Source organism: Strix uralensis, chromosome 3 (genome assembly GCF_047716275.1).
Source record: "Strix uralensis isolate ZFMK-TIS-50842 chromosome 3, bStrUra1, whole genome shotgun sequence".
Classification (NCBI taxonomy): domain Eukaryota; kingdom Metazoa; phylum Chordata; class Aves; order Strigiformes; family Strigidae; genus Strix; species Strix uralensis.
The window spans coordinates 89,357,110-89,382,545 of record NC_133974.1 but is presented as its reverse complement, the minus strand read 5'-3'; the positions used below and the strand labels follow the sequence as shown (position 1 = coordinate 89,382,545).

The 25,436-nt window shown below is 40.6% G+C and overlaps 1 protein-coding gene across 1 annotated transcript in view; it reads right to left on the bottom strand.

Moving 5' to 3' along the window:
- KIF26B (kinesin family member 26B) overlaps nt 1-25,436 on the bottom strand; it is a 313,904-nt gene that overhangs the window by 174,910 nt on the left and 113,558 nt on the right. Inside the window, exon 4 of the mRNA XM_074863268.1 lies at nt 12,330-12,496. Coding sequence (XP_074719369.1) covers nt 12,330-12,496 — 167 coding nt within the window. The remainder of the gene's footprint in view (nt 1-12,329; nt 12,497-25,436) is intronic.

The following is a 25,436-nucleotide window of genomic DNA, read 5'->3' as shown; positions in this document are numbered from 1 at the left end:
GCCCAGATGACTAAGCAATCTGTTGCTAACAACCTTCCCAACACCATCTGAAAGGTTTAACAATATTTTTCCAGTTAGTTCCCTATGGCATTCTGTATCTCTACAGATTCCCAACAGTAGAGTCATTTAACATAATACATAATTTCACCTAGTTTAGTCTCTTTAATATGTTCCCAATTTGTTTCATGTTGCTGTAAAGTATTAATCAAGAATTCACAGGGTGTTAACACAAATAGTTCAATGAAATCCACATAGATTGTACTGTATGAGTTGTACTTTATTAACTAAACACGTAATCACCTCAGGAAAAACATTTCAAGCCAGTATGACCAACACCTGTTTTCCATAATCCTAAACCATTGGCAATATTTTAGTGTCTTTTTAAAAAAAAAAAAAAAATTGTATCCCATCGCAGGTATTTTCCTGTTTGCTCTGAATCTATGTCGTGTCCAGTATTCTTCCTGGAGACCTGGATTGTTCCACTAAACCCTTAAATAGTGGCATATTAACTCACTGGTGCTCCCAGAATTTCAGGATTTAGTGAAATACTACTACTTCCTTTTCAGAGTTTTATTTTGTTTTCCTTCCTTCTAGTCCCATTCCCATGCATAGCGTGATTCAGAAGATGTATTCCTCATTCCTATTGGTTGTCAACATTATGTCATGAGTTCTGCAATACAAAATCTTTCTCTTCAACTTGTGGAATTGTAGGATTATTTTTCTCAGTTTTCATTATGCAAGTCCACTTCTGACCTTCATACATGCAGAGAGGAAAAAAAACAAAAACAACACCACAAAAAAAAGAACCAAGAACCTGAATATGTGAAACCTAAAGACTCTTACAACTCAAAGATCCAAGAAATTATCTTCATTGTCTTTTGCTTTATCTCATGATAGTTTGTGTCTCACTCATGACAGGTAATAGCTGGGGCTGAAAGAAATGCCAGCTTTGGAGCACGCACCCTATTGTGTGGTGTCCTACAGAGAGAGCCAAAATAAATCAGAATAAGTAAGGTTCAAAAAGGAAGTTAAGGCTAATTAACTGACCTGAACTGAAGGCCATGGGGCCCTTGGAAATCTCTGAACAGTGCCATCTTGCACATTTTAGAAATATATAGTTGGACATAACTCAGTTGTCTTTCACCTTACACAACTAGTCAGATATTTCCACAACATCACATAACTGAATTAAGTAGTTCTGTCTTAATAAAAGGTTGATAATGCTGTGGGAGAGGACAAACATGGTGGAAGAATAGAGCTGGAAAAGAAATAGCTATTGCAATGAGAAAGTTTAGATTCACATTAATTTGTTTCTCTTTCAGTAAGAAAAAGAGATAAAAAACAAAAGCAGAAATAGGCACCTTTGAACTTTCACACAGTGTTAATATGGTCTATCCCAGACAGGTTCGTAACTCAGCTTGCTTACAGATGGCTTGAACAAGAGGCATAGTGCTGTCCAATTCCTATGTATTTTTTCCTTTCTAATGAAACGCTGACTGATTTCTCCCTGTATTTGCATACAAAGAGGTATTCAGAAAAGAAACAGAAATAGCAGAGAGTGGATTGAGAGCAGCCTTGTGGAGAAGAACTTCGGAGTAGTAGTGGATGGAAAACTGACTATGAGCCAGCAATGTGCACTCACAGCCCAGAAAGCCAGCTGTGTCCTGAGCTGCATCAAGAGAAGTGTGGGCAGCAGGTCAAGGGAGGTGATTCTCCCCTCTACTCTGTCCTTGTGAGACCCCACCTGCAGTGCTGTGTCCAGTTCTGGGGCCCTCAACGTAAGAAGGACATGGACCTGCTCGAGCGCGTCCAGAGGAGGCCACAGAGATGATCAGGGGACTGGAGCACCTCCCCTGTGAAGACAGGCTGAGAGAGTTGGGGTTGTTCAGCCTGGAGAAGAGAAGGCTCGGGGAGACCTTATAGCAGCCTCCCAGTACTTAAAGGGGGCCTACAGGAAAGGTGGGAAGGGACTCTTTATCAGGGAGTGATAGTGATAGGATGAGGGGTAATGGTTTTAAACTGAAAGAGGGTAGATTTAGATTAGATATAAGGAAGAAATTCTTTACTGTGAGGGTGGTGAGACACTGGAACAGTTTGCCCAGAGAAGCTGTGGCTGCCCCCTCCCTGGAAGTGTTCAAGGCCGGGTTGGACGGGGCTTTGAGCAACCTGGTCTAGTGGAAGGTGTCCCTGCTCATGGCAGTGGGGTTGGAACTAGATGATCTTTAAGGTCCCTTCCAACCCAAACCATTCTGTGAAATAATTTCTGCTAATACTGTCTTTTCTGTCTTTGCCTACATTTCCACAGTTTTCACTTATCCAGCATTCTTTCTTAGATTCAAATAGATTATTGCCGTAATTCTCACAACAGAGTAACTAGCTTGGTTTCTTTCTCTCATGACTTGGGATAATAAAACCCAAGATTGCCTCACTAGTTATCATCAGTTTTAGCTTGATTATTCAAAGAAATTAGGATGACTAATACACAATCTACGTGAATCTCTCTGACAATACCCTAAAAGGACATTTGAATCCATTGACCAATTTTAACCAGAAGAATAGAGATGTTAAAGAAATTGTCTCTATTTCCTGGAAATAGATAGCTGAATAGAAGAGGCAAACCCTGTCAACACTTTGACTGAAGAAATTGCTGCCAATTCTTTATTAAACAGCAGAAAATACACTTGAGGAAAAAGCCCCTAGAATTCCCCAATCATAAGAAAACCTCTAAAGCTGTACCCCAAAGTCATGAAATCTCAAGAAATGTATTCACAAGTAAAATTGTCTCTGTTAGCTGTAATGTTCCTGTAATTACTTATTTCCTAAACATGCACATTAATTTCTTGTTTTATCCTTTAACAGGTCTGTCTCTTGAAAGGCAACTAGTAGTGTAAAATCAAGATGCATGGTAGAAAGCTCTGGGGCCCGTCCTGCGTGCAATGCATGCATGTAATCTGAACTTGAGTTACTCAGAAGACACTAACCCAATAGTTTGACTGAAACATGGCAATGGACAGCAACTGTAAGAGGGACATTATGTTCAATCTACAGCTGAGCAAAGATGTGAGGTTCAAAGTCTCTGTTTGCTACAATCCACCTAGTCATGTATATAGATGTACTGTGGTCTTACCATATTTTATAGCCACATCACAGGGACGCATATATACAAGCCCAACTGGCAGTTGTCTACCAAATGTTAAATTATTTGGCAAGAAACAAATACTTCAACATTTCAACCTGTTTTCTTCTTGGAGTTTTTATTCTATGAGCAAGGAAAACTAAAATGGTCTGTATTCACCAGTAACTGTAAGGAAAAGCCATTCAGTGGCTGAGTAGATTGCTCTCAAGGTTAAGAAAACACTGACTGGCAGTGGACAACTCTACAGACAGGGTAAATCACAGCTGGAATTTCAAGACCGCTGGTGCAGCACTGTAACAGTACTTCTTATAACAGGAAAGTAGTAATCAGAATAAAAAGTTTGCCACAGAACTTCCAGGTGTTTAGGAAAAAGTCTTGTTACTATGGATTTATTATCTCTTTCAGTGAAGGGTTAGTTTGATGGTGTTAGAGGGAAAAAACAACTGGTGGTGCATATAATTTCCTGCTATAGACGGTGCAACTACATCAATTCATCTTTCTCTCTCCACAAGCCAAGATAAAGACACTATAAATCAGAACTCTTATGTCAAGGTTTAAGGGAAGCAAGAAATATGCAAAACAGTAAATCAACATGAGGTGGCCTATACTATACTTGACAGTCACAACTATACTAGAAGTCAGAAGATTAATGCTGACCATTTTTATTTCCACTGCCCTAAGAGTAAAAGGCAAGATTAAACACCAGGAGTCTCTGGTAGCAGGTGCTGAGGGATTACTGCATATGCTGCTAGCAATTTTTCTCAATGTACATGTCAGATGCAGGGAAATGCAGTGCCAAGGGAAAGAAATAGCCTCAGTTACTTTTAAGTTTTCCTAAATCAGCAGGGAGCAGGCGTTCATGTAGCAAGTACTCTGGCACCCCAAAAATCCCTCTTAGAAATTAGAAGGCCAAACCTATCCTTAGCCTCCCCCTTTGTGATCTATTGAAATCAGCAGGAAATCACAGGATGTGGCAAGAAGTAGAAAAGAAGTTACCTCTGTTTTAGCATAGTGTATGGAGAGCAGCAGGAGTTCAGCTTCCATACAACTAAGTACTTTTGTACTGAATGCTTGAAATCATCTAGAAGAATTAGGAAAACAAATCCATGAAAAGTTGCCTCCTTCCTTAGCAAACCACTAAAATAATCAGTGTTTCAGTGCTATATCATCAGCATCCAATATTCTTCCCAGCAATGCAAAGCATTTATCAGTACACAACATCTAACACATGAGAATGCCAGCAAGAATGGGGCCAGCACAGTCATTTACAGGTCTAAAGCTTCTTATCTGTAACAGCAGCAATCAGTGAGGTACAAATAGAGAAAGCAAACTTTAAGTTAAGGTAACATCTCAGAAACATCAGCCAAAGGCCACTGCTAACTACTGAAGACAGGAAGTGTCTTGGTTACCTCCTTCTGCCTCCTACGGCTACGTAACACAGAGCTTCTACAAAGCATTTACATTGCATGAAGTAGATTAAGTAGGTGTTTGCATTACTGGCCCTTTTCATTGTAATATAACCAGTTATTGACTCTAGGATCTGAGAGAGATGGACAGTGTTTGCTTACTAGCTAATGGAGTCCCTGGTTACCATAAATTTTCATGGAGTTGTACTTGAGAAAATAAGCAGACAGAAAAAAGAAGAGAAAAGCACATATAAATGTATTGTATTCACAGATTACTTTTTTCAACTTAAAAGTTGATCATATAAAAATTAATAGGACAAATGAATTCTAGATGCAAGTTCACAAACTTGTATGTACAAAAAAAGTTAAACTGAAAATTATGCAAAGCAGTCACATAATTACAGAAACAAAAAGTTGTAACCAAACACCACAGATTGTTACAGGAATCGAAAAATTCTAAGATTCTTATTTTCAGGCAATATATATTAGAAACAATTAATATAATGAATTATACTTGGGAGACAAGACATCCATTTTAAAATAACATCTTCAGCAGAAAAACTTTCGTACTATGTGTCCTTTGCTTTACAGAACCAGATATTCATAAAATGGAATTGGGGATTGCATCACAGAGAAACATCATAATAGCTCAAAACCTTCCAAAGAAAAAGGGAGGAAAGGGGAGCTTTACTTAGAAAATTATCAAGATTTCTCAAGACTGTGAAAGACTAGTTACACAACAAACTCCAAATCTTAATGTCTTTCAATAACAACATTATTCAATGATTACCATTACCATCAATACAAAACATACCATATGTGGGGCAAGTGCAGATCAGGAAACACTCACCTTGTGCAGTGCGCAGAAGCAGGTGTAACATAGTTCAATATAGACATAACATCAAAGTAACATACCTTTTGTCGATTGGAATTTTAATTTCTCTGCTCAATGGTCAGTAAATTGTTCCTGGATACTAATCTTTTACTTTAGATTGTTCTAAATAATAATTTTTTAAACATGCTTAGTCCAGAAAATGTATTTGTTAAGGTAAATGCCCCATACATCTGAAGTGGATTACTTTGATATTAGGAACATGAGGAGGATTTACATCCTTTTTATCATTTATGTGCTTTGAGGCTAAGCAGATGGCACGCCCCTGCAAGTATAGTATTCTATGATAATCTAAGGGTAATTTTAGCTTATTTCTTTTTATAGCTCCATGGATCACTCCCAAAATTCTGTTTAAAAAAAAATCAAGGTCCATTATCTGTATTTTAATCTGTGAATGAAAGCTACTAATCTGCAGCCAAGATATAGTGGATCTAACTGGCATGAAGGTTCAAATTATTTCTGTTTACAGCCCAATGCCAAATTAAACATACCACAACTAGATTTCCAACCCAGGTCTAAAAGTGCATACATTTTCTTAAGTTTTTGTTTAAATAACAGTAGCATGCAAGTATCAGAAGATTCAGGCACGATGGTTTCAGACATTTACCTTACAAACATCCTGTTAGAAATGGACCTAGTCTGGAGTCTTGTTGATAATCTTTTTTTTTTTTCAGTCAAAAGATATGAACTGATCCAAACAAAAGTGCCATAAGAAATGTGTCAGCTTTGAAAAAAAGCCACCACTAGAAATTGTTTGGGACCCAAGATAGAACTACCATGCAAAATTAAAGATCATTCAAATACCTTTGCTTTCCCTCATCCAGATGTGTCACTTAAATCCTTATTTTTTTAGGGTGTTTCAGATCATTGCCTCCACTACTAGGCACTGGCTATTCTTGCATGTAGTTCACACAGTCTTTCCTGCCAGGACATTTTTTCTTTTGAACCATACAAAAAGAGTATTCTTTATGTCCCAACTGCCAGCTGCCTTGGGCTTCAGGGTAGTCAAGATTCCCTTTCGATTGGCATTTACTTTATAGACATGAAATAACACCAATAACAGGAAGTAGAAACAGCTTGCTAGTTAGGGCTCTCACAGCAATGGGGAGCACAGAAAAGCAGCGACTATGAACATAAATCTTCGACATTTCTGATGAATGTCGAGCAAGTATGAAAAATCAGCCCCTGAAGTTGTACATTCAAACCTAGGTGCCACTTTTAAATACTTGTTTCATGGTCTTTCAAGCTGAGATCATTGTGATTGAAATTCCCCCTACTAGTCGGCTCCAAGACAGGCTTTGAAGGTAGAATTATTTGTGAAAATGATTTACAGATGTTTTAAAAATTGCTGCCAGCATTTCTACTGAAAGACAGTCTATGGATCTTTTATCTTAACATTCTTCTTTTTACATATTTCTTATGCAGTATATGATGAGGATGAGGGAAAAGAGTAGAAATTCTGATCAGAGTTGTTAATAAACAGTTATTCAAAATGTCTGAGAGACTGACCACAATTTAACCATTAAATTTAGTTTGTTCAGCTAATGAAAGAAAATCCCATTAGGTTCAGCATAGTTTAGACAGCAAGAAATCAAAATATGTTTTCACCTAAGTCTCAGAAAATAATTTTCTCTTAGGGATGTTGAGGTCACCATTATTTGACATTGAGGACTTCTCAAGCAGTGCCTAAACCAGGGAACCAGTGCATGGCTTGCAAGAACAGTTGGGTCCACCACTCTTCAGCATGAAGAAACTGTCATCTGAGTCATCTGTACTTCAGACCATTTAAAAACATTCAAAACTTCAACCGAACTTCTTTCAGAAAGGCACAGAGCATGGGACAAGCAGTTTTTGCCACCTGACAATATTCATGGGCTTCTTCCTGAGAGGTGTCTCAGGCCTTGGCAGCACCAATGCCCTGGGTATGCCTGCATAGCCAGCTGTGTACCTGCACAAGTTACACGAGTATCAAGAGGAGATTCCTGACTCGGCTCCACATCTGCTAGCACAACACTTCAGCTACACCAGTTACAACCGGACTACTGACACAAATCAAATGTTTCTCCTGTGGAGATTCCAAGCCAAAGCTGGGCTCTGCAGTACAGGAATACCCACTCCAGCCCATTTCCTTCTCTACTAGCTGCTATCTCTGTTTCCTACCTGGTTTGCTGTATATGTTCTGACAAACCCTCTGCTGCAATGCCAGAAAAAGTTCATTTTTGTGAACTTCCCCCAGACCTCTGAAAAAATCAAGCCAGGACATTAAAATAGTATGATTAATTTAAAACAATACACAGTCTTTAAGGAAAAGTCCTGGTGTTCCTGGATTCTAAGCCTTTGGGCTTTAAAAATTTTCCCTATAAGCAGAAAGATTGCACAGACTTGCTCCTTACTTTAAGTTTCAACAAAAGTCACATAACATTGCACCTATAATGAAAAACAGCAAACATCAAAAGTTATGTGATAAGCTGATAGTTTATCATGTGTGTGCAAAAAACAGCAAGACATGAGATTCTAGGGTCTCTGGAACAATAAGTCATCAAAACAGCACAGCAGCTTTAACAAGAGGGTCCCACAAGTAGTGTCCTCATATAAGCTTTGTAGTTCATGCAGTATGTACCAGAATTTTTAAAAAGACCCAAAAAGGATTCTCAGGAGTGGAAGCGAAATCTGTGGAGCATTCAGCAGCATTTTGACCACAACATTCACAATACCCCTCAGCAGCAAGGCACTGCCTCACCTCCTCCTCCCCCAGCTGCCAAACCACACAGGGACAGGGAATGAGTGTGGAAGGGGTCACCAGAAGTTTTTCCAAGAATGAAGGTAACTGTAACTACAGTTTATCCCATGATGAGTAGCTGCATGTCAGTTATACATGAAGCTAAGGTTTTCTATTCTCATTTTGTCTCAGATTACGAAGTTTTTTAAAAATCCAGACATTTCTGCATTTCGTTTGAAAAACATGCCTTGCTATATCTACAACAGTAGCATTGTGTGGCTTTGCTTAGTGTTTAACCTGTATAGAGACATGGAAAATGATCCCTAGAACAGACTTTTCAGGCTACTTTCAAGATTATCTACATTCCCATTAGGCTCAATTAATCCAAATATGACTATATCAGATTTCAGACTGAGGTGGGCTTTTATTCAAGACACACTGTTGCACTTCCTGACCAGCAACAGGAAACAACTTTAAGACTACCAAAAAATATCTCCTTCTCAAAAATTTTTACCTTTTTTGAGGTCCAAAATGAAATGGTCTTTTATGTTTCTCCATTAGCCTGATACAATAAAATTTTCCTCTCCAAGAAAGCAAGCTTACTGTGAAAGGGCAAACAAGGAACAGTACCAAGATCTCAAGAACCTCTAGGTACTGTAAGGACAACTCAAGGGCTCTGGTCCAGTTTTGACTTTTAGTTCCTGAACCATGCCAGCACCCTTTGAGAGACTATTGAAACTCTACAGCCTAGTCACAACAGAGAAGTTTTACTCAGAAGGGCAGGTTTATTTACAGAGTAGTCAGACCAAAGCTGAAGACAGAGTCACAGAAATTTTCTCCATGTAGAAACCAGCATAGATAGGAACAAAGTTCAGTAGAATGCCTCTTGACCTGCTAGAGCATCACAGAGACACCAGGGACACAAGTGACAGAAAGTCCTTCGCTCAGTTCTTTGGCAGCATCAGCACCAGCATACACTTCTCCCTTAACTGGAGGTGGCACACTCCTACATTGTGCTTGGAGGACACAAAGCAGGAGGCTAGTACACCTCTAGACTGCAATGGCCCAAAAATGCAGTGCTTTTTATGACAAAGATCCAAACTGGAGGCAAAAGTTAACTTGTAAAAATACTAAAATGCTCTGCGATTGATTCTTTTTGCGTAAAGAATCCTACCACTATTTCACATTCACTAAATGAATTATTTTCATCACAGATGTGTACTAGTAAGAAGCAAGATGATGCTAAATTAGCATGGATTGGAGGATATCTGAGACAAAAATGAGTGATAGCCCTGAACAACAGAAAGGCAAATTTGGTGCTTGTCATTAAAAGTGCAATCGATTGAATTCAGTTTCTGTGTCAGAATCACCACTAGAAATTCATTATTCATACCTGTATCACCTAATATTCATAAGCCTACCAGCAGAGCACTTTGGACAGTTTTCAATGTTTGTTCCTTTAAAACATTCACATACTGTCCCGTGGGAATCCTGACATACCATAAGTTCTCTTGCAGTGATATGCCGATAAATTACGGTTCACAGAAGTTGCAGCCCTTTTAGCTGGCTTGGAAACCTGTCAGCTATAGATCACAAAACATAAGAGTCCATTATTGAGACAACTGATAAGTGTCCTGGCTTTTCAAAAGAAAGTCACTGTGGCCTTCAGACACTTCTCCATGACTCAGTGCCAGCTGTAGGCCAGTCAAGTGAGTATCATTGTTGGAATAGTAGTGTCTGAGAACAGAAAAATTATGAGCTCCCAGTATTCCACTCCTGATATTTCTCAAGTAATTACAACCAAAAGTTCCCGCTGATGCCTTGACATTTCCTCCATACTATAGCATTTTAGTTAATTGAGTTTTTTTCCTGATGATGGATGGCTTTTATATCTGAGCACCATATGAGGTTTGCTTTGCTTGTTAGGGAACTTAAGAGTGAAGTACTGTGGGATATTATTCAAATTTCAAAATAATATTTTTTTCTTTTTTGCTTCAGCTTCACATTAGCAAAATTCCCTCTCTGGGTAATAATTTCTTACTTACTGACCACGAAAACATCGTACGGGACGTACATTCAAAAAAACCCAGGCATGGTTGGTAGTCACTACTCCATGTGCCACTTACAATCAGAAAAGGCAAAAGTTTAGAATTCACATGCCTTGTATGAATGGCTGTTTCATATTGTAAACAGTGCACCATGTTAATGAGTTTGACAACCACTGCTTTCTACTTCATATTTTATAATACACAATTATTTACGCTTCTTACCCCAACTTTACAAAAATGCAAATAGACACGTAAGGTGCAAAACAGAAATTAATGAGATCTACATTTTGAAAACAAGTTGTGGATTTTCTTGTTAGAAGGTCAAGCAGCGACAAACTGCTTGAACTGTCAGCAGATGATATAACTTGAAGTCCAGAACAAAACTGATTTATATAAGTGATATTAATCTAATCATGCAATACCCCAAACTAAACTAGGCATTTCTGTCTTGCTAAGTCTATTTTAAAAATAAAGAGTCTAAACATGAGACCTCTGCTGGTCCAAGCGTACCCAGAATTCACACCACCAGCTAGAAACTAACAGTTATACTTAAAATGCTGTGATTTACACTAGGAGTTTTGAGTAAATTTAATTTACACTAGGAGTTTTGAGTAAATTTAATAGTTTCCTACATTTCAGCAGAGTATATTAAGAGCAAATGAATTCTCCCAGCATAAAACAGTGAAACAATGAAGAACAAATGAGTTAAGCCATCTTCATAAATCAGTTCAGGCTTAAATATGTGCTAATCCTAATCTGTACTCCAGTTAGATATCACCTTACAAGTACATTCAGCAATTTTAATTTAAACTGCCTGCAGTTAAACAGAAAAGGGCAGCAAATCGAGAGTACTGGCATCATTCACATTTGCTATTGCAGCATCACATCTGTAGAGAAAAAATGGCAGAGCTGCCCCAAACAATGTTTACTGGGTCTTCTAAAATGCTACTCTTAATCCTTTTACATGATTCGCTTGTTGTGTGACACTGATTGAACATATGCAGTCCTCATGTTTGTGAGGAAAGATAGGAGAGGAAAATCTTCTTTCCAGATTTACAAAGTCCAATGACTTTGTAAGTTTTCCATTTACCTTTAGAATAAAATAGAATCACGTGGAATTACTAATAGTTGGCTCTCTAAAGGGTAGTAAATTAATTTGAATATGCCTGAGGCATTCACTCAAAAGTTCACTCCATGTTTTGAAATTCAGATCTCTCACTAGATTGGATTGGAAGCGCTGTAAAAATAGTTTATTCTCTTGTTATTTCATTACTTCCACAACTCTTCCCAAGTCAATCTTCTAATTATTGAAAAGCATTAAAAGACAAGGATTATTTCAATTTCTTCAGTTACATAAGGATTCAACTGGGCTAAAAAGATTATGTTCTGCAAAGAGCATATTTCTGCACAGAAAAATATTTCTGTTGTTGATAGCGGACATTTCACTTATTAGCTGCTACGCCCTTTTAACAAACCATTTTTATTAACAAATTAATTAAGATAGCTATGAGATTTTTTAATTAAACTTTCTCTCATTGAGATTTTTTGGAACATTGGCTGAATATTCAACAGAAAGGGTGTACTGAGGCTGAGTTTAACCCTCAGGTCAATTCAACAGCATGACAGGGACAGAAACTGAAATCAGAAACCTTGACTTTTCAGTCTGAAAGTGGAAATCTTGATAATTTCCCTAGATGGAAGTAAAATTCAATAACGAAGCCTGAAGGTTACCCACCAAACAGAAATATCCATCTCCAGTTAGCTCTATAATTAATTGCCTATCTCAGAAAATTACTTGGATAGGCCCTTCTCATTCAGGGATACACCCCTCTAAAAACGTCACCAAAACAAGTAGCGCAATCACATTTTAAACCAAATCAAGAATTAAAGAGATATTTTACAGAAGAATGTAGAAGTACCATCCCCATCTTACAGACAACTGCATACAGGCGGATTAAATAACATTTTCATGGTAATTCCCGCAAGTTTGTAATAGAATCTGTATCTATAGCCATGTTTTGACATGTGTGCTGTAGCCTGTCAACCTCACTTCTTCACTACAGAATCATCATCTCCTTTGAAAGAAATTATGTTTCCAGAGAAGGAAAATCTGAGAAATCTCTCTTACCTGGCAAAAAATGATGCTGCCACCGAGGTGCCTGTGGATACTTCACTGGCAACATACGTGCTCTGGGAAGCAGGGAAGCTGTACAAGGAGGGTTTATCTGCATTGTAGCGGTTCAATGCTGCTTCAGTCAGGGCCTCTCGACTAGTCTCTGTCATAAGCTGAGATATCTGAAGACAGAAAAAAACAAAAGTGTCATCAGCTAAAGCTCACTAGCTGACCCCTCCTCATCCAGAAGTGCCTCTGGGTTGCAGATGGAGTAAGAGAGGCATTTCATTCACTACATCTTTGCTGCTCCATGAACAAGTTTATTGCTTCTGTCATGCTAATCTACAGTACTTTGGCTCATCTCTAACCCTGTCTGCATTAAAACTAATGGGATAAATTCATCCCATCACTAGAAATGTCAATAATGTCTATGACTTTCCATCCATATGGAAAAGAAAGAGTAAACCATAATCCTTGCTCTGTTTTCCCTCAGGGTACAAGACACACACCTTAGATATGTGTAAGATATTTATATTTTACTTCAGGGGAAAAAAAAAAATATACACTTGTTTGCCTTTGTAAAATAACACAGCACTAGTGCATTGAGTATTTTTGTTGACCTTTCTCTAGAAAAGCCAGCACACAGCATACAAAGGAGTCCCTTGGGATCTTAGACTATTTATCATCTCTCTGGAAAACTGGGATCATTACCAATCATTTTCACTGGCTTTCTTAAAAGGTTTTAAACATCCCGTGATTTCATTCTTCTGATGGTCCATTTAACATTTTTTCTCCTGTTAGGAAGCCACATCTCAGCCTTTCATTGTCTGGGAAAAGAAACAGAGTTCAACCAGATGTGACCCAGCTCTCCTCAAATTAACTGCAAGATCTGTATTGACTTCAGAGAAAGCTGGGTCAGCCCTATTGAAGCACCTCCTCAAAACTTTGATTTCAGTTTCTTGACTATTACTTCTGCATGAATTTACCATGGTGTGATGTCATCTATTGTACTACATGCAATTCCTAACAGCTTCCTTTTGCTCCTTCCTTCATTTCAACCACAAATAGCTTTTGTTCACCAATGCATGTCACGAAATCGCAACATATGCCTAAAAAGAACCCTCCCAAATTACTGCTAGCAATCGTCCAAGGCACAGCTTCCTTCTCCCTGCAGAAAGTCTGCAAGAACCAGTCTCTCACCTGTTCACTTTCAGTTCTCATGCCTATTGTTATCACCACAATAACAACAGAACACCTTTCTGAGCCACATCAAGAAAAGTACTTGAGATCGTCCTGTAGTTCTTTCTCGCTTAGGTTTGTTTTATTTCAGCCGTTAAACGCTTCAGTTAAAGGCAAAGTTGAAGAACTGTGATTTGTACTTGGGAGGGGAAAAGACATGTGGTATGGCAGCATTTTTTAGACCAACTATCAAGCCACCTCTGTTTCTTTTATAGAGAATTTTTACCCATTCTACTATGGTTAAGAAGATAATCTAAGAGTTTATCTTATTTTACATATTTTTAGGCCAATCAACTGTAATACTTCAAGAACAGGAATGCTAAACTTGCCACTATTTTATGAGGAACCAGTAAAATTGCTGAAAGAGCCCCTATCATATTAGTCACACACCAAGCCCTTCTAATTTACTGATTCACTACACTGAATGAGCAGTGCTCTCAGAAGGCTATAGCTGAAATCCTGGACTTAAATCATCTCAGACTACTGTTAAAACACAGGAATTTAGGCTGGCTGCCAGGATACCTCCCTCTATTTCCAGCATGCAGGCAAACAGACATTTGTTCTTCAGTGTTCTGCTAACCTCTGTATGTCCACTTGGGGCATCCAATACATTTGAATTCACTAAAAAATAAATCCCCAAATTTTCCGTAATTTTTGCTAAGCTATTTATATTTGCAATGTACTAGCACAAGATTCTGCCCTATCCCCTCAAATTATTCTGAAAACAGTTTCATCATCTACCATGTTGGGAACTGCTAAACAGACAGATTTAAAAAGCTCTCCCTTCAGAGCAGAGTACACAATATAAACCTAACCTCATCTTAGTCGATCCAATTCATATATGGAAATCAGGGATGGATCATCATTAATCCATTGTTGTTTCTGACAGTGTCGCCAGGAAGTGCCACTCACTTCCATGACAACCTGACAGCAGTTAAGAAGTTGATGAGTTGACCTATCTCAACTGCAATCTCAATTGCAATCATAATCTCCCCATCTTCTGCCAAATAAAGATTCGCAGCTCCAAATATGAATTTCCATGGCCAGTGCAGCACATTTCTACTGTGTCAGAAGATTCCCTGAAGTTACAAGATGGTGAAAGCTTGAGAGAGGCATTTCAGCCAACTGCAAAAGAGGAAAGGATTTGTGTGTGTTGGTGTTTGGGACACCCAGAAATCATCCATCATGACATGGGCATAAACATAGTAACTAAATGGTTTCTGTGATTATAGAGACTTTCAGGTGATCCATGTCCATATCCACAAGTCCCATTAATGTGAACGGCAGAGAGCAAACAGAGCAATAAAATGCCTCAAACTGATTGTGGACATTGCCTGAAAGGTATTACTCTCAAGCTTCCTCAAATGCCGATTAGATGCTTGGTTCATGAGTTTTTGAGTAACTAGTTCTTAAATAAAAGCACTCCAAAATAATCAAATAGTCACTTCCCAAAGAAACATGAGATTCTTTTAGAAAGATATAAGTATAAACCATTCCCCCTCACCTATGCACACAGAGAGAAATAGGTATTAGTCAGCAAATGGAATGTTAATGCTTTTTAATAAATGGGGATGAAGATCTTATAAAGCCTGTATTTAGGTCACATTTTCTTACAATAAAATGCAAAGGAACTGAAGAAGAAGCTGGAAATCAAATATATTTACAAAGCCTGCATTTGTGGAGTACCACACTATCCGTAGTACAGAGAGAGGAGAGATAAATAATACTCATTTTAGGAACTGCATATCCTATGGACAGATCCAGAATGGGGTTGTTTCTGTATAAATGTAGGCTTTTCAGTAGTATTGCTATTTTGCCGCGTGTCCTACACAACAGTCCAATTACTACAGGGATGGTCAGCTGCTCATACTGCAAGCTGCGAAACATCTGTATGGTACTGACCACCAGAGCCGACTGGAGAGGCAGCAGCTCTGCTTCCTCTTCATTCACACAGCTTGCTTTGTTGCAGGAAACAGGAGGCTACTGTTGACATTGATATTCATGTATTATTTGTGAAAAGCAGCATTCCAGTGTAAGCAGCCATGTTGGAAAGCCCTCCCAGTTGCCCTGGATGGACACTCACAATGGGGCATGTTGGGCTTGTTAAGCACCCTCTTGATACTGAGGGTCCAGCACCACCACCTGGTTTCCTTACCTATGCTGGCACACTTCCTGGACAAAAATCCGTTTCTCTGTGGGAACTCTCTCATACTGCCTGTCCTTGCGCTCCATTGATTTACTGCTTGCCTCAGCAGGGACACTTCTTATTTGACAGTGCATTACAAGGATACCAAAATGGGAACATACCTTATTTTACCTAACACAAGACAGACAAATTAAGACAAAATAAGAACTGGCTTAAGACGCAGTCCAGGATCTCCTAATCTAGGAATGGTTTCCAGTTTTAACACTTGCTTACTTTGCCAGTGTGGGACTTTTCAACAGTGAAATGTCTCCAGAAGCAATGAAAGCTGAAATATTTCCCTGAATTTCAAACATTCTACAATACTTTTCTGGGAAGCCTGCAACACCACTTGATATTATACAGGTAAAAGCCCACAAAAGTACCTTGTGATGCTGCAACACTTACAACCTCAAGCAGAACATCAAATTTTGCTTGAACAAGTTCCACAAGTCACTCTGTTGCTATCTTTTCCTTACATCAAAGCAAGAACCAGATAACAAAGTGGAACTTGAGATTTAATTATGCAATTATCCCTTTGGTCATGCAGCCAGTGGAGATGAAGTGCAAAGACAGTGCTATGCCAAATTCTGGGCCAGGCTGAGAACCCCTTTTGTGCCCAGTACTTATCAAAGTATTGTTTATACTGCACAGATTTGTACATCTGGGTTAATCCACAGGCTGAGTACCTCACTAGACACATGCCCACAATATTTGACTAATAAATCCTCATTTATTCCCAGAGTTCAATACATATACATAAAGTAGTGGGCAGAAAGAAGTTCAGATAATTCATAAATCCAGAGATTACTGACTTAGAGACAGTTCTATTGCATTTCTTTCTTTTGCCTCATAGATTGGAGAGTGTAGAAATAATTTAAACTATTATACCAAACTGAAGAGTGGGCTTTGGAGGTAATCTTACCATCTCATTTATTCTGTCCTCCAGTCACAGTATCAAATTATCCCTTTCTCCTCTGACATTGCTCGCTGAAGTCCATTCATACACAAACTTGAGTAAATGCACCCAGGATATAGCAAGAATTTAAGGAAAAATACTCATAGCACAGAAATTTCTAAAGCTCTTAGAGAATATATTTTTTTTCCCCCATCCCAGTTCAAAAGACACAGGCAAAATTACACTTTGAACATTAACAAACTCAGGTTCTTTTTTTTATGCCTTTTTTTTTCTCCCCAATAACATATGCCTGACAAGTACAGTTCATGTAAATCTGTATCTTCGGTGTCACTGTCTCTCTCATTAGATATTGTTTCTGGATTTAAGGGGGAAAAGAAGAATGGGTTCCTCAATTCCCTTTCTGTTCTCTTCTGAGAGTACCCACATAGCACATACATGAGTTTTAAGATTGGTTAATAGGATATATTTCAAGAAATTCCTTCACTGAATTGTTGGCAGCACATCACTGCCTGGATAAGCAACAGAAAGACAAAGCATGGAACAACGCAACCCTTCATGCCTCAATAAAAACCTTTTAAGTGCACATAGAACAAGACAGATGTCCCTCCCAAGGCCCCATTTTTTTCTCCTGTCTCATAAAAGCAAGGCATCCATTAACCTCCTCTTTCACTGTTTTCTGACAGTATACAGCAAGAGCTGGAGATAAGTCATGATTTCAGTTCTCTACTTCATAGGAAAAAGATGCTCTGCAACTAAACCACAGGTGTCAGCCAGGTTAGATTCTTTTCCTGTTCCAGTTAAGAGTCACTCTGTGCATAAGACTTGCCACCATAGAGTACAAGGTTATATTTACATAAGGGCTTTTTACAGCCAAGCTCACTGATGTTTCTAAAGCTTGTAACTGAGGACTCCTAACTGAAATAACGGTACAAATGGAAGTTAGCATTTGTGAAAGATGTGAAACATCCTTTGCTCTGGAGGTAGTGAAGCATTCAGGAGCATCCCCAAAATCTAGTTAACGTCAATGACTGACAAATGAACTGGATGCACAGAAACGTATCCATGACTGAAGCCAAATTCAAGATACAAATCTGGGTTCAAATTCACTATAAAGCAGTCCTCAGTGTCCAGAAATCCTAATCTCAGGAGAGAAGCTCACTAGCAAAAAGAAACTGAACATAGAAAGCTCTGTTTCATAAACACACACACTCTCATGAATTACTTCTTTGGCAATCCACTCTTGATTCAGAGCAGCACTGAATTTTCCACCCAATAAATACTGATGAAATTACTTCCTGACTTATTTTAGACAACAAATGTCTACATTAACCAATGAAAAGGTTCTTCTTAAAAAGATGATCTTTAAAAGATGAGTTGAGGGAAGCTCTAAAGGATACCTCTCTCAAAGCTTTAACGCACTAATAACATCATAAATTCTTATAAACCTGCGTGGAACACAAGCTTAGCAGCTTAATTTCAAGTTTTCCATTACGCACAATCAGGTGTTCCAGGTCTTCTAAAATATTAATCTTTACCTTCTGTCCAACTCCTTTTGGCTCATCACAGTTTATTCTCAGTCATAACAAGATAAAGTTATTCTTCCTGTTTGGCTCAAGGAGCCTGGTTTCTGGTCTATGGGAGTGATGAAACAAACACTGGGAGAGGCATCTCACAGTCCATCATTCACATGTGTCTTTCTTCTGACACATGTATAGAATACCAAATCTTTCCCAGGAAATAAGCAACCTCATTTTTTCTGAGCTTGACCTACTCCTATCAATTCTTACAGATTGAGGCAAGAACTCTAACTTACAAATTAATGTTGAAAACGAACAGAATTCTTCCACTTTCTTTAGTGTATGAAAGTTCATTGTCTGATGTGACAGTGTGGTGGATTGCAGAACAAGATAAAAATCTTAAGTCTACAGTAAGCCACCAGCTTCACAGCCACTACAGATTTCAGTGGAATTACAGTAACTTCCCTATAGAAAGCAGAATCAGAAAACAAATGGAGCAAGACCTGACACTTCTTCAGTCTCTTCAGCAGAAGGGAGGTTAACGAAGGAAATATTAGAGTTCTACTTCATGCAGAAAAGGCATCTCTCAACAACGGAATGTATCAGTAAATTGTAGGCCCTCTTCCTACAATTTGGCTATTTTATCTGAGCCCCTCTGGAAGTACTGACTTCATCCTTTTTGCCTAACACGGAAGTCCCGCATTAAGTCCTGTGCAGTAATAAAAAAGTGCAGCATAAATTTCTGTATGGTTGCATTCAAAGGACAAGGTGACAGCTGGGATCCACTAGGCTCAATGCCCCCCCCCCCCCCCCCCCCAAAAAAAGTGGATAATTTGACATTTACTATATTTCATTTTCATAATTTTAAAGTGTTGTTAGGAGACATTATCATGTGAAATTAGGAAAGGGAAACACTTAAGAGTCAGTTTCAAATATCATTAAGTACAGCTTCAAATGTTTTGAAGTAAATCTGGTGGAGGGTTTACTGAACTACAAGTAAACTGAAGTGGGGTTTTAAGAGCAGAAGGGTAGAGGGAAAGAGGAATCTTGTGCTGCCCACACAACTATCAAATAGATTTTAACACATCCTTCATAGGGCAAAAAGGAAAAATTACACTATTCAATCAGAGCAACTTGAAAGTGGTGGGGATTTGCTAAGTCAGTCATCTTTAATATACCACGGAGTACCAAGGACGTACTCTGCATCTGTCACAAATCACTCACTACAACAGAGGTGACATTTAAGGAATTATTCAGGACAAAATCCACCTTTAGAAAAAATAATTTTGAAACAGTAGCAAGTTCCTGTAGCTAAGGGCACTGGTATAGTCTTACAACATCTTGCCATTTGATTATGACCTTTTTCTCTCATAGCAGAGTACTAAGCTGTTATAGCTCAAGATCACTGCAACCCCCGATACAGACACTTTGTGAGCCAAGAGCAAGACAGCAATTCCTGATAGTCCTTTCCTGTCAAAAGAATGTGTTCTATGAGGAACAGGCAGAAAAAGGACATGTAAGTCTGCTGCATTCAGTCTCTTTTCTTAGATGTAGATTTACCAAATACTGCTTAGCAAAGGCAATTCACTATTCACTGTGAATACTGAAACTTTAGGAAAGGTCCTGGGGCATGCTTTGCTCCTGCTTTATTCGGATTTGCACACAAAATCTGAAATATAGATCTAGCAAAAGGGGCTACCATAATGGCACAGATTTTGTGTCTAAACACAAAACAGTGCACCTTAGAGTGAGGTTTTTCAAAGGGGGAATCACTAGGATGGCAGGAATGCTGATTATGCTTTGCATTTAACAAGGAAGAGCCAGACTGTATTTAGCATAAACTACTTTTACTTAAACATTACTTAGTTACCATGACAGCACCTAGAGCTTAATTGTAACCTCCAGCTTCCCGGTGTCCGAAAGAAAGATGGCCTTTGACTGATGCAGCCACCTCCCCTGTTCCTCCATAAACAAGACAGCTATTTAAAACAGATCCGTGCAGTCCTCAGCACAGATGAAATCCCAATTTGTAGACATGCGCACATCCTCCCATCAAAACTGATATGATACAGTTAGTTCCATCTCACACTCTCACAGTCCATCATTCCCATGTGTGTGTCTTCTGACGTATGTATAGAATACCAAATCTTTCCCAGGAAATAAGCAACCTCATTTTTCCTGAGCTTGACCTACTCTTATCAATTCTTACAGGTTGAGGCAAGAACTCTAACTTACAAATTAATTTTGAAAACTAACAGAATTCTTCCACTTTCTTTAGTGTATAGAAGTGTATAAAAGAGACTATAACATTAAATGAAATATTTTACAAATCACTGAATGTCTGTGGTGGTTTGACCTTGGCTAAATGCCACGTACCCACCAAGTCGCTCTATCACTTCCCTCCCCTTCCCCTTTTTTTTCTCAACAGGGCAAAGAGGGGAAAGAAAATAAGATAGGAAAAAAAACAACCCTTGTGGGTAAAACAAAAGCAGTTCTAATATAAGCAAAGCGAAGCAAAGGTCTGTGTGCGGAAGCAAAAAAAAGAAAACAGATTGATTCTCTACTTCCCATGAACAGGCGATGTCGGGCCTTCTCAGGAAGCAGGGCTCCGATACGCGTAGTAGTTGCCTCGGAGGACCAAGGGTGACCCCACCCCCTTCCTCCTTTCTCCCAGCTTTATATTGAGCAGACGTCATATGGTATGGAATATCCCTTTCACTCTTCGTCGTTCCTACTTCCTCCATCACTTCCTGCAACATACAACTCAGCCCACAGATTATTTTCCCCCCAAGGTTAAATCTCCTTGAGGCACACACTGAGTAGCCCCATCCTCCCGCATTACCCACCAAGTACATCCAGGTCCCTGAGCAAAAACAATCCCACGAGTGGGCTTGCCTTTTCCCAAGGGAGGAGCAATCCACACTGTCTTCCCCAGCCATTTCCCTGTGTGTACTACAGGGACCCTATCTCCTCCCACCGTATGAAGGGGTTTTGTTTGGGCAGGACCAGGACGGTTAACAGATCCTCTGGTGTTAATTAGCCAAGTGGCTTCTGCTAAATTTATATCCCAGTGCTTCCATCCCCCATTGTCCAATGCTCTCAACATAGTCTTCAACAGTCCATTGTATCTTTCAATCTTTCCAGACACTTGTGGGTAATAAGGGATGTGATACACCCACTCAATGCCGTGTTTCTTTGCCCAGGAGTTTATAAGATTATTTCGAAAATGGGTCCCATTGTCTGATTTGATTCTTTCAGGAGAACCATGTCACCATAAAATTTGCCTTTCAAGACCTGAGATGGTATTTCGGGCAGTGGCATGATTTACAGGGTACGTCTCAAGCCAACCACTAGTTGCTTCCACCATGCTGAGTATATAGCGCTTGCCTTCGCGTGTTCGTGGCAATGGTCCAATATAGTCAATTTGCCAGGCCTCACCATATTGAAAACTCAGCCATCACCCTCTGTTCCAGGGAGACTTTACTCGTGTGGCTCGCTTGATTGCAGCACATGTTTCACATTCATGAGTGACCTGTGAGATGGCCTCCATGGTCAGGTCCACCCCTCGATCACAAGCCCATCTGTACGTTGCATCTCTCCCGAGGTGCCCGGATGTTTCATGGGCCCATCAAGCTACAAATAGCTCACCCTTGCGCTCCCAGTCCAGGTCCAGCCGAGCTACTTCAATTTTGGCAGCCTTGTCTACTTGCTCATTGTTTTGATGTTCTTCGGTGGCACAGCTTTTGGGCACGTGAGCATCTACATGACGTACCTTTAGAGCCACGTTTTCCACTCGGGCAGCGATGTCCTGCCACAGTGCAGCAGCCTGGATGGGTTTACCTCTGCACTGCCAATTGGTCTTCTTCCACTCCTGTAGCCACCCCCACAGGGTGTTAGCCACCATCCAGGAGTCAGTGTAGAGATACACTACTGGCCACTTTTCTCGTTCAGCAATCTTTAGGGCTAGTTGGATCGCTTTTACTTCTGCAAACTGACTTGACTCGCCCTCTCCTTCAGTGGCCTCAATGACTTGTCTTGTGGGGCTCCACACAGCAGCTTTCCGCTTTCGATGGTTTCCTACCACACGACAGGATCCATCAGTAAACAGAGCATACCGCCTTTCATCTTCTGGTAACTCGTTATATGGTGGTGTTTCTTGGGCATGAGCCACCTCCTCAGGCAGTGCTCCAAAATCTCTACCTTCTGGCCAGTCCATGATCTCTTCCAGAATTCCTGGACGGTTGGGTTTTCCCAGTCGAGCTCGTTGCGTGATTAACGCTACCCATTTACTCCAGGTAGCACTGGTTGCATGGTGCGTAGAAGGGATGTTTCCTTTGAACATCCAATGTAATACAGGCAATCGCGGTGCCAAGAGGAGCTGTGCTTCTGTACCAACAACTTCTGAAGCGGCTTGAATCCCCTCATATGCTGCTAGTATCTCCTTTTCAGTTGGAGTGTAGTGGGCTTCTGATCCTCAATATCCCTGGCTCCAAAATCCCAATGGTCGACCCTGAGTTTCACCTGGTATCTTCTGCCAGAGGCTCCATGTGAGGCCATGCCCCCCAGTTGACGTGTAAAGTACATTTTACACAGCTGGTCCTGTCCGAACAGGCCCAAGAGCTACCGCCCGAGCTATCTCCTGTTTGATGTGCTCAAAGGCTTGTTGTTGCTCAAGACCCCACTCAAAATTGTTCTTCTTTCAGGTTACTTGATAGAGAGGGCTCACCAGCTGACTGTAACCTGGAATATGCATCCTCCAAAATCCCACAAGTCCTAAGAAAGCTTGCGTTTCCTTCTTGTTGGTCGGTGGAGACATAGTTGCTATCTTGTTGACAACATCCATAGGCACATGACGGCATCCATCTTGCCATTTTATTCCCAAGAACTGAATTTCCTGTGCTGGTCCCTTGACCTTGCTTTTCTTTATGGCAAACCCAGCTTTCAGAAGAATCTCAATTACTTTTTGTCCCTTCTTGGACACTACTTCTGCCTTGTTGCCCCACACAATGATGCCATCGATGTACTGTAGATGTTCAGGGGCATCACCCTTTTCCAGTGCAGTTTGAATTAGTCCATGACAAATAGTGGGGCTGTGCTTCCACCCCTGGGGCAGTCAATTCCAGGTATACTGGACACCCCTCCACGTGAAAGCAAACTGTGGCCTGAACTCTTCTGCCAAAGGAATTGAAAAGAATGCATTGGCAATGTCAATTGTGGCATACCACTTGGCTGCCTTTGACTCCAGTTCATATTGGAGCTCTAACATATCTGATACAGCAGCACTCACTGGTGGCGTCACTTCATTCAGGCCACGATAGTCTACTGTTAACCTCCACCCTCCGTCAGACTTTCGCACTGGCCATATTGGGCTATTAAAAGGCGAATGTGTCTTACTGATGACACCTGGGTCTCCAGTTGACGGATCAGTTCTTGGATGGGAACCAGAGAGTCTCGGTTCGTGCGATACTGCCGTCGGTGCACGGTCCTCGTAGCAATTGGCACCTGTTGTTCTTCAACTCGCAACAGGCCTACAACAAAAGGATCTTCCGAGAGGCCAGGCAGATTAGACAACTGCTTGACCTTCTCTGTGTTCACACTGGCCACACCAAAAGCCCATCGGTATCCTTTTGGGTCTTTGAAATACCCCCTCTTGAGGTAGTCAATGCCCAAGATACAAGAGGCTTCTGGGCCAGTTACAATGGGATGTTTTTCCCACTTGTCCCCGGTCAAGCTAACCTCGGCCTCCAGTACTGACAGTTCTTGACAACCCCCTGTCACTCCTGAGATCCAGAGAGGTTCTGCCCCTCTATAACTTGATGGCATTAATGTACACTGTACCCCGGTGTCGATTAAAGCCTGGTACTTCTGTGGATTTGATGTGCCAGGCCATCGAATCCACACTGTCCAATACACCCAATCATCCCTTTCCTCCTCCTGGCTGGAGGCAGGGGCCCTCTATTCCTGTTCTTGGTCAGAGTATTCACTGTCTGACCCTTGCCGTGCCAGGCCGAAGACTCCTTCATCAGGGCCAAGGGAGGTGATCTCAGTCTTCCTGTATCTGGGAGATCATTGATTACTTTCTTGTGGTTTCACACCAGCTACATTAACAACCTTCTTGGATGTCTTCTTCTTGGCAGGTGTCTTTCCTCGCAATTCATGTACATGAGCTTCCAACTTGAAGGTGGGTTGACCATCCCACTTCCTCATGTCCTCCCCCTGGTCACCCAGGAAGAACCAAAGTTTGCCACGTGTCATGCGCCTAGGTTTCCCTTTCCCTCTGACTGGGGTGGAAGAGAACTGATTTCTTGGGGTGCTCCTGACACCTAAGGCACTCGCCCGTAGAGATGAGGAGGTACCAAGACTCTCTTCAAAGTTCGGAAGCCAGGAAGAGACTGCCTCCACAGTTGGTGTACATCTTGGTCCTTCTCCCACATCCATTTCTGGATAGTACATCGCAGCCAAGCCCGCAGAATACGAGGATGGCGCACCTTTAATCAGCTTCCTCCACATGGCCTGTGTGCACAGGACATCCTCTGGATTTTTAGGGGCTTCATCATTATCTGGATCACTATAGATGACTTCCAGCACTGCTAATTCTCTCAGGTACTGGACAACTTCATCTGCAGTAGTCCACTTCCCTGGGGAGTTGTCCGTAAGATCTTCCTTGAAAGGATATCTTGCTTTAACACTTGAAAGGAGCTGTCTCCACAGACTGCAAATTCATGTTTCTTTTCCAATTCCCCTTTCAATTCCTCGATCTCTAGCAAGGGAACCTAGCTGTTGGGCTTCCTTACCTTCCAGCTGTTGAGCATCAGCCCCATTATCCCAGCATCGAAGCAGCCAGGCAGCAATCCGCTCACCTGGCTGGCGGCTATAGTCTTTCCGCAGATCTCGCAGTTCTGATGACGTCAGGGACCGGGTAGTTTCTGCCTCCTGTTTGAGTTCTGTTATTCCCTCTTCTGACACCTTTGCTGAAGGACCCACTTCTTCCTCTTCTTTCTCCTCCCTTATTAATCGAGGGTATGGGCCTGTTGTTCTCCTTGTCCACTGTTTCTTTTTTACTACTGGGGCAATCTCTGCTGTTGTTGTTTTTGTTTGAGTTCCCATCTCCACCACAGTCCTTTGAGAGCACTGAACTGCAGCTTGATAAGCACAGGCCAGGCCCCAGTACAGCGCTAGGAGTTGCTGATTTTCATTGGGATAGGCAAGGCACCCTTCTATCAGCTGTTGTGTCAATTTTGCGGGGTTGCTTGCCTGTTCAGAGG